We start from the raw sequence: 11,091 nt of genomic DNA on the forward strand, positions 1-11,091 counted from the left end.
TTATATTCTGTATATACTCTGCTCAATACTGTATATAGCAATTCCACTGTACATTCTGTAAATCATATCTTCATTTACTCTGCACTTATATGTATATATAAAACACTATATTCTTGCACTTCTGGTTAGATGCTAACTGCATTTCATTAGCTCTGTACTTGTACTCTGCATAAATGACAATAAAGTTGAATCTAATCTAATCTAATCTAATGTAAACTGTTGAACGGGGTCATTTTTATAAATTCAACTATTATTTTCTCTTGTGGACAATATGTAAACATCTTTTATGTGAAATATCTTATTCAGGTCAGTACTACATAAACAATAACAACAACATGTATTTTGTATGATCCCTCTTATTTCGGTAAAATAATTAACATTTTGCAGATTCTAAAAGGGGATGTAAACTTTTGACCTCAACTGTATTTATTATTTTAGATACACTTCTAAGATTTGAAGTACACTACAAATGCATATCCAAAACAGTTAAGCACACTTCTTTTCCCCAAGGGTAGGATAAGGAATGTGTTGGGTTTATGGATTAAGTTTAGAATAGGTCAGGTTTGGATGGGTTGAGATTAGAGTGGGCTGAGTTAGTGGCGAATCCATAGGTTTAGATAGGTCTGAGATTGTGTCACTCACCCCTGTCTCACTGGATTCTCTCCCACAGCTTTCATCATCCACGTACCAGTCGCCCTCCCACTCCCAGTTAACAGACGGCAACACAAAGCTGTGAAGAGGTTGAGGGTTCAAGCCCAACTCATCCGTCCACTGCCAGCGGTCTGTCGGGAGGAGTGTGTCTGTGTAACCTTCAACTGGGTTCCATCTCTGTAAAACAGACAGGAATAAAATGATATAAGTCAGGTATTGTTTGTAACATACAATCCTTATGGTCATTATTACTATTCTACTTCTGGTGTATTTGGATTTAGCCTACATTTTGGAATAATATAATATATAGAATAGTTTACAAAATACAAAAGCTTATATATATATATATATATATATATATATATATATATATATATATATATATATATATATATATATATATATATATATATTATTCAGCAAGGATGCATTAAATTGATCAAAACAGACTGTAAATAATGGCCTAATTGATAATAATTATATTTCAAATAAATGCTGTTCTTTTTAACTTTCTATTTAACAGAGAATTCTGAATTTTTTTTATCACGGTTTCCACAAAACTGTTTTCAACACTGATAATGATAAAAATGTTTCTTGAGCAGTAAATCAGTATATTAGAATGATTTCTGAAGGATCATGTGACACTGAAGAGTAATGTGGCTGAAAATTCAGCCTTGTAATCACAGGAATAAATTACATTTTCACAGATATTAAAATGGAATATATATATATATATATATATATATATATATATATATATATATATATATATATATATATATATATATATATATAAGCTTTTGGCTAATATTGTCACAGAATGGCCCGTCTTCCCCGTCACTCATCACTGTCACCTGTTTGTCTTCAATAATCACCCGCACCTGCACCTCATCAATCCACAATCACCACGCTCATAAAAGCACTTCCCTCAGCTCACTTGATTGTCCGATCTTAAAGTGACGTTACAGCACTACAAAGTCTGTTGAGATTGCTACCTGGACGGTCTCTGCGCAGTAGTGGTGGAAATTTTGATTCTTTCCAGAGACTCGTTCATTTTTCGTTCGTTCACCAAAATGATTCGTTCAGATTCGTTCAGTGACCATTTTTCCATATTACACAAATACATCAGCATGTGCGGCAAAATGTGTTGTTCAACTAACGTATTTACTTGTTACAAAATAAAAACCGATTTGGCTTCATTAAAAAGTGTGCCCTTCTCATTAAATGAATAAAATAAGTCTAAATAAGTGATCAAACTCATTACTCTTTTTATCTTTTAAATTACACTCTTTTCGGATGACCAAAGCACAAGTGTTTTTTTATTTGTTTGCATACTAGGCTAGTTAACATTTAATTGTTTAGGCAGAGATTTACACGTTCAAATCTGAGATTATGTTAAACGAGGAGTTATTCTGTATGTAAAATATGAATATAAACAAGCGTGCACAGTACGGATACCTGTGCTTTGCATCCGCTTTCTGCTGATTGATGAACTAGATTGACAGAATGGCCGACCTACCCGGTCAACGAACGAACTGGGTATAGCTACCAGTTCGTTCAATTCGTTCACGAACGGGAGATCTCTCTCTCGTTCAGAGAGCCATCTCGGTCAATGATGCTATTATATTCGTTCGTTCGATCCAACCAATTACATGCCCCTTCTAAACCCGAGCTGAAATGCTATTTGCTGACGTGAGTCACGTGACGCAAATGAGATGGGATGACGTGACGCAAATAATCAATACTGCCATATTTTTTTATGTTTCACAGTTTTTAAACAAACAAAAGTGCATGACATGACTAACATAATGAAATATTTTTTTATTTAAAAGTATGTAACTGTTCAAACATAAAACAACAATAATATAAATAAATAAAACAAAATGATAAATAAAAAAAAATAAAATAAAAATAAAACAATAATATAAAAAAATAAAACAAAGAACCAGTTGTTCGAACGACGAACGTAATAATGAGACGAGATGTATGTAACAGTTCATTTGACTCTTTCAAACTCAAAGCAACTCAATGAAGGGCGTATTCGTTCACTAGATTCAACAAATCACATGCTCCGTCCTCGTATCATACTCGAAGGCTATTGGCTCGAGGTTTAGTCATTCTTTGACAGATGAAACGGTCCAGAGCTACGCATGCGCGCAATAGCGGCGCGCTGCGGTGGAGGGAGGAATTTCAGTGAACGAGAAATATGAGTCAATGGATTACGTGAACGAGAATGATTCGTTCACCTAAAAGATTCGTTCAAAAAGAACGATTCGTTCACGAACGTAACATCACTACTGCGCAGCTAGAAGCGGAGTATAGCTACCAGTGTATACTTACCTGTTATTATTTACCTTCTGTCTTGTCATCCTCCAGTCATCCTCTTCTCCCGTTCCTGGTGTCCTGTGTGTGCGCTCGTTCGTCTCTGCCACTTTGATGCTGCTGCTCTACTGGATCTGTCAAGATAGATAGACGAACTGTTACTGGGACATTCATCTCACGTTAATCTCACGGATTGATACTCACCAAGTCTGAAGACACTTCACTGCTCCTGTGTGCTGCTCACTTCGTTAATAAACACTGTGTGATTTACCTTACCTTCAGTGTCTGACCAGTGCCGTTACAGAAGATCGGACCTTAACTGAAGACGACATCGACGCTCATAATGCTTGAGCTTGTTCCCGTCGTCTGCGGGGGATCGCGCCGCCGTTCACGGCTCGCCCCTGCCCCTCGTACCTGGGAGAATGGGTCACCATTCGCGTCGTCCGCTAGTCTGCCGTTCTGGGGAGAACGGGTCGCTATCCGCCGCTTCCCTAGACCCGCGTCCCAGGGGAATTTTGAATCATCTGCGGCGAAGAGGAAACCGTCGACCTTGGCGTCGAATGTTCCGTCCACGGCGATGAGGATACCGCCGTGCGAGGCGAAGAACGTTCCGCCCGTGGCGAAGATGGTTCCGCTGCCCACGGCGAAGATGGTTCCGCCGCCCGCGGCGAGGAGGATACCGCCGTGCGAGGCGATGAACGTTCCGCCCGTGGCGAAGATGGTTCCGCTGCCCACGGCGAAGATGGTTCCGCCGCCCGCGGCGGGGAGGATACCGCCGTGCGAGGCGATGAACGTTCCGCCCGCGGCGAAAGTGGTTCCGCTCCCCGCGGTTAAAATGGTTTCGCCACCCACTAAGTGGGTTTCCCCGACACTGAATGGGGGTTTACTGGATGAGGCTCTTCCCCCGGATTTCTCGGCTCCCGTGCTCTCTCCAGTGACTGCTCCTCGCAAGTGCTCCCCAGTGCCTGCTCCTCGCAAGTGCCCTCCAGTGCCGGCCCTGCGTACCAGCCGTCCAGAGTTCCCGCTGGTCCCGTCCAGCCCGCCTGAGTTCCCGCTGGTCCCGTCCAGCCCGCCTGAGTTCCTGCTGGTCCCGTCCAGCCCGCCTGAGTTCCCGCTGGTTCCGCCCAGCCGTCCTGAAGTCCCGCTGGTTCCGGCCAGCCGTCAGATGTCCGCGCTGCAAGAGCGCCCTCAAGTGTCCGCGCTGCAAGAGCGCCCTCAAGTGTCCGCGCTGCAAGAGCGCCCTCAAGTGTCTGCGCTGCAAGAGCGCCCTCAAGTGTCTGCGCTGCAAGAGCGCCCTCAAGTGTCTGCGCTGCAAGAGCGCCCTCAAGTGTCTGCGCTGCAAGAGCGCCCTCAAGTGTCCGCGCCGTCCGGGAGGGGGAGGTAATGTCACAGAGTGGCCCGTCTTCCCCGTCACTCATCACTGTCACCTGTTTGTCTTCAATCATCACCCGCACCTGCACCTCATCAATCTTCAATCACCACGCTCGTAAAAGCACTTCCCTCAGCTCACTTGATTGTCCGATCTTAAAGTGACGTTACAGCACTACAAAGTCTGTTGAGATTGCTACCTGGACGGTCTCTGCGCAGCTAGAAGCTGAGTATAGCTACCAGTGTATACTTACCTGTTATTATTTACCTTCTGTCTTGTCATCCTCCAGTCATCCTCTTCTCCCGTTCCTGGTGTCCTGTGTGTGCGCTCGTACTTAATGTGTGTGTATTTATATATACATAATCAACACAGTACCAGTTTACTCTCCTTTGCTATTTGATTTGATTGTGTGCTTTTGTAATTTTACTTTATTTGTGAATATTAACAGTTTATTTCATTTGTAAAGTGTTTTACATATTACAGTAATACAGTTTTACTTTACAACCGCTTTTACTATTGTGCATGCTTTGCCAAAACAGAGGTACTGTATTTTTATCATGCTTATAAATCACAATTTAATTGAAGATTTGATTTAAGAAGAAATGTTTCCAACACACCTGATTTTCATAGGTCTCTTCCTGATGGCTTATAGGCACTTGACTAGGATACACATGGAGATAAACCTGATGGTCGCATCCGATGCCCCAGCAGCAGTGTTGAGAGCCCGTTACTCGCTTCAGCTCCAGCAGGAGATCCGCGGCGCGCCTCCAGCGCCCTTCAGCGGCCTGCAGACTGAACCCCCGCCCGTACACATCCACCGCCCACAGCTGCGACCCCGACATCATGGGCCCTGGAGGACAGCATGTTTAGACAGTAGGGTGGGTTAGGGTAATGTGGGACACTTTTTGCGATTTTGACTTGTGTCTCATATTACCATATGAAGCCAAAACAATAAATCAAAATATTTTCCCTATCTGAATCAGAAGAAATTTTTCAGATATTGTACTTAAAGGGGAAATGGCACACATATTAATGTGCCAAATTGTTTAAGAATTTGTGGATTTTCTAATGTGTGACAGCTCATGCTCAAATCTGGGACACTAGGCCTATGTTTTGGGTTAGAAATAGTTTAATTTTTACAAAGCAGACTTCACATTTAACACTCCTGGTTAAATTTGCATAACCATGTTTGGATAATTAATTTAGTAGGCCTACAGTGTGTTTGCTGTCTTCATCAGTTTGTCTAAAAAACTAGTATCCTATGTTCACATGTAGAATCTTAAACTATATAAGACAGAAATCATATACTATTTCAAAGAATTAATTACAATAATAATAATCATGTAATGAAGTCAAAAATGTAAAATTGGACTTAATAAAGATAGCAAAATGATTTCATAAATGATTTGAAAAATGATTTAAACTTTGGAACATGGAATGTCTTTAGAGCTGTTATTAAACGGCTATCTCTGCACATAGAAAGAATATGGAACATGTCTTTTCAAAAGTATGTGTTAAGCAAATTGTAATGAGAAAAACACTTCGTAACAGAAACATCGTGGTCCAGGAATCCATTGAATCTGGATCTTAAAACAAATAGCATTACTGCATTATAAGCCCCCCCTCCCCTCCCTTCAAAAATTAACATGCATGGCATTTAACTTTCTTTTTAATTGAATAACATAGTATATTTGACTGTCCCACATCCTATGTCACTGAACTTCACAAGAGTATTTCCGGTTTGATGATTTTCATGGCCACATTTATGACATAATTTCCAGAAAGTTAAGTGATTTCAATAACTTGACACCCCTGCTTGAATTCAACACCAATCATGTTCACTTTAGTGTTATAAAAGAAGAGATAAAATATATAATAACAAATAATTAATATAAATATTAATATACACTCACATGATAAAATAGCTTTGAATATATACACATGAACAGCTCTTTGTTGCTTATTAAACCACTAGACAAGCTGTCAAGCATTCACCTCCAAAGTTCGTTATTAAAATTAAATTGCATTTTACAGCTTCCCCATTTCATAAACAGACAAATCGTGATGCTTTGCAAAAAATAAGTAATATATATTAAATGATAACACACAATACAGACGTCTAGTCTCCTGTATGAAGTAAGAGATACAGGTAACCGGACACCAGTTGGTCAGCTTGCACCTGTCGGACTGGATTCATTCGTACAGACCTATTATTCTCTACTTCTTTTAGTTTATGTTATGTTTTTTGCACATTGCTATCGTTGTCGTAAACATAAAGCATAACAATTCCGACACACAAGCGCTTTATATTCCGTTCAAAAGCGCTGCATAAACTTACCTACTATGTAGTTTAATGATAGTGGAGTGAGTCTTCATATATCCCGTGCGTTACAAACCCCGGCCGTCCGTTTGTTTTTATTCCTAGCATTATTCTAAGGGTACAGACTCAAAGCAGGAAGTTTCCCTCTGATTGGTCAGCGCTCGCGGAAATCTAAGCTTCTGATTGGACGGAGCGTGTGAGCACGTCTGTTTTTCCGTCGGGTCGCGCTCTCATATGCGCACGCTTACTTGCTCAATTATTCATTCTTTACTTTCTCAATAATTAAAAAACTCAAGGGTGATACATGAGTACTAACTTTTATACTTCACCTCTTATTTCAGACTGATGTAATGAATGGATAGATGACTGCATTTTTAAATCCATGTTTAGTTTTACCCAGTCTATTTAGCCTATATTTCAATTATGTTGGATACGTGATATATGTAGTATTTTTTAATTTTTTAGGAGCATAAGAAAAGCCCAGTCGAGAACAAGGAAAAGTACCTGAATTGTGTATAATCCTTTCTTTCTTAATTAGTCTCGGTCTCTCACTTTCAGCTTTGTTCAAATAAATGAAATACTGTCTTTAATTAAGCTACTATGTTTTCTGGATCCACTATTTCAAATTCTTTCTATTATCTTACATACTATGTGCATAACAATAAAATCATATTTTCCCCTTCTTCCTACTCAATAAATCCCAATTATGTCTGTTCCTTCAAAAAAATATGTAACTGTATAACTGATAATAACTGCATGCTAGTAAAAAGTGGAGCATGTCATAAGGATACCATCAAATAAATGAAGGAGTGAAACTGCATATATGTGTATTTTGTATCTGGACATACTGTGTTTACATGTAGGCTACTTATTTTAAATTTATATTTGTACATATGTGTACATGCCATACATCTATCTAGATTATATATTATACAGTTTAAATAGAAAATGAAAAATAAATCGTGAAACTATTTAAACTATTCTTTCATTTATTTATAAGGACAATGTTGATAAATGTTCCGCCAGTGTCAGTAGTGTCCCTGGATATGTTAATGTACAGTACACCAAAATGTTTGATCATCAACATTCTTCAAAATATCTACTGTCAAATTAAAAGAAAATCATACAGGTTTGGAACAATAAAAATCACACCAGAACAATTTGAATAAATAACAAAAATGCCCTTAATTTTGATGCTACAAAAGTACATACACTCACTGGCCACTTTATTAGGGACACCTTGCTAGTGCTGGGTTGGACCCCCTTTTGCCTTCAGAACTGCCTTAATTCTTCATGGCATAGATTCAACAAGGTGTTGGAAACATTCCTCAGAGATTTTGGTCCATATTGACATGATAGCATCACGCAGTTGCTGCAGATTTGTCGGCTACACATCCATGATGTGAATCTCCCGTTCTGCTTCAGGGTTCGACGTGTTGTGCGTTCAGAGATACTATTCTGCATAACTTGGTTGTAACGAGTGGTTATTTGAGTTACTGTTGCCTGTCTATCATCTCTAACCAGTCTGCCCATTCTCCTCTGACCTCTGACATCAACAAGGCATTTTCGTCCACACAACTGCCGCTCACTGGATATTTCTCTTTTTCAGACCGTTCTCTGTAAACCCTAGAGATGGTTGTGTGTGAAAATCTCAGTAGATCAGCAGTTTTTGAAATACTCAGACCAGCCCGTCTGGCACCAACAACCATTCCACGTTCAAAGTCACTTTAATCCCCTTTCTTCCCCATTCTGATGCTCGGTTTGAACTTCAGCAAGTCGTCTTCACCACATCTAGATGCCCAAATGCATTGAGTTGCTGCCATGTGATTGGCTGATTAGAAATGTGTGTTACCAAGCTATTGAACAGGTGTACCTAATAAAGTGGCCGGTGAGTGTATAAAATCAATGTCATTCTTAAATTTTGTGATCACCTGGTTTAGACGAAACTCTAGAGATCAATCCAGGGTATTTCTTGCCACCTGAGATGCTGGGAAAGGCTCATTTCCTGAACACTGCAGGGGGCTCCAGGTTTCCCCAGATCATCTGGTTTCTGGACTGTCAAGAGGAGCCTGAATGCTACATTATGAGCGCCCCATGCCCTGTGAGAACTTGACTGAATTTCTAGACCCCCACAGGGGAACCATCAAAGACGATATAGCAGATGTATATTTTGATTTCAGCAAAGAATATCTATTAATTCTGAATCATACACAACAGAATAAACTAATCAAAGAGAGCAGGTGTGACGTGAAAGGTAATAATCAGAGATCTCTCCTATTTTTCTTCAGATAATATTGCTCTTGCCTGTGGAGCAACCCAGATCAGTGGCTTGAATTGGAGAACATCATTTTCTAAACTGGTTTACTATCCAGACAGACAAGCAGACATGACCTGTACATACCTGTACAAGAATAATCTCTGAATCTAAGATGGCTTGTCAAAAGGTGAGTTCTTTACGACAGCAATAAAGCTTAACTGTAATTCCCAATCATACAAAACAGAACAAAGAAACAAGGCAAAAAAGGAACATCTGAGCTAAGTGGCTTAATAAACCGTGGTAGTGTGGACAATGCAAGAATTTGATTGTAAAGTCGTGACGTATTGTCAAGTATGGTGACCCATACTCTGTGTTTAACCCATCCAAGTGCACACACACACAGCAGTGAGTAGTGAACAAATGCGCACACACACACACACACACACACCCGGAGCAGTGGGCAGCCATGCTGCGGCGCCCGGGGAGCAGTTGGGGGTTCGGTGCCTTGCTCAAGGGCACCTCAGTCGTGGTATTAAGGGTGGAGAGAGCGCTGGACATTCACTCCCCCCACCTACAATCCCTGCCGGGAAGTCGTGTGCGGGAAGTTGTCACTCGGGAAGTTGTCACTCAAAGAGAGAAGGTGTGACGATTATACTCAAATGATTAGGTTTAATTATTAGCCCACATGTAAATAAAAGAGAGCAGTAGTGAAGATGACATAAATAGAGAGAATAATGGAGAGAATATTCATGTTTTTTGTATTTTTTTTATTCACTGTTTTCAAGAAAGTTTAGTTCAAACAAGGTTTAAAATATATTGTAACGTATTTAAACAATCATCATGAATTATTTTGGGGAAGTTGACATTTTAATACATGAACTTGATATGTCATAGAAAGGAAAAATTATCTGATTGACCTGACTGACCTTCACAGTCTCGGTGGTCTGCAGGGGTCTTGGAATGGTGCTCAACACCGTCAGCCACAGACAGATGCTAACAGAAAGCCTATAATTCTGCAGTTTACATTGAAATTGGTACATTGATGGAGATTTCCTTGCTAGCATCAACTGAACCAAGACTGAATCATGCAGGTCCTTTTTAATCATCACAGTGTGTTTGCACTGCCAAGAGATTCAACCATTTAGGGGGCTGTCCCATGGTTTTTGGGAACCAGAGAAAATGGTTTATTGATATGGTTTGAACATTGTTTTCAGTAAATAACTTAAATTTTGATCTGTTCACAGCTCATGTGATCATGTCAGCTTCTATGAGTGGACCCATTTAAATGTACAATTTAATGTACCTTCTACAGCCCTTTCCAGTTCTCCTAAAGCCTGGTACACACCAAGCCGTCACATCGTCGGCCGACAAAGTTTTCTCCGTGTGTTTTGCACCTTCAGCTGAAGGTGGTCCTTGTCCTTGATGTTGAATCGGCATCAGAGCTCGTCGGTCAGTCGGGCCATCTGATCATTCTGATTGGCTGTTCAGCTGGTGAACCAGTGCACGAGAAACGTGCAGAACGGACGTGCTACTAGGCCGTCGGGTGTCGAGCGTCGGCTTGGTGTGTCAGGCCAACTTTGGACCCAGACGTTGCCGACGTGAGCCGAACCCGCAGTCAGCTTTCATTGCTACTAGTTCATCGCCATCAGCTTGGTGTGTACCGGTCTTATGTCTTGAGACTGTGCTGGGAGACACTGCAAACATTCTGGCAATGGCACGCATTGATGTGCCATCCTGGAGGATTTGAACGGCCTGTGAAACCTCTGTAGGGTCCAGGTATCGCCTCATGCTACCAGCGGTGACACTGACCCTAACCAAATGCAAAACTAATAAAAAATAGTCAGGAAAGATTACTAGGGGAAAAAATGTCAGTGGCCTCCACCTGTTAAACCATTCTTGTTTTGGGGGTCGTCTCATTGTTAACGGAACAGATCAATATCCCAGGAGTATAATCGACTTGATTGCTATACTCTGATTAAAAAGTGTCCTTTTTAAAAAAAAATTTTGAGCAGTGTTTATAGCTGAAATATTGCCAAGGGAAAATCTCCATTGTGAGACAATTATTTATCAGTAACATTTATTGGGGCACAGCAGTGTTTGACTGGGGCTTAAGTCATGATCTCGTGTATACAGGATTGTAAACACAAATACAAGTAATAACTTTTATTTGAG

General features: G+C 40.5%; 1 protein-coding gene across 1 annotated transcript in view; it reads right to left on the reverse strand.

Annotated features, from left to right (window-relative positions):
• LOC306853114 (tectonin beta-propeller repeat-containing protein 1-like) overlaps window positions 1–6,790 on the reverse strand; it is a 30,729-nt gene extending 23,939 nt beyond the window's left edge. The window contains exons 1-3 of the mRNA XM_079390305.1: window positions 6,681–6,790; window positions 4,960–5,192; window positions 643–828 (exon numbers count right to left, since the gene is read on the reverse strand). Coding sequence (XP_079246431.1) covers window positions 643–828; window positions 4,960–5,187 — 414 coding nt within the window. The 5' untranslated portion in view covers window positions 5,188–5,192; window positions 6,681–6,790. The remainder of the gene's footprint in view (window positions 1–642; window positions 829–4,959; window positions 5,193–6,680) is intronic.
• Between the last annotated feature and the right edge of the window lie 4,301 nt (window positions 6,791–11,091).

The sequence above is a fragment of the Barbus barbus genome (assembly GCF_936440315.1).
Source record: "Barbus barbus genome assembly, chromosome: 3".
Taxonomy (NCBI): domain Eukaryota; kingdom Metazoa; phylum Chordata; class Actinopteri; order Cypriniformes; family Cyprinidae; genus Barbus; species Barbus barbus.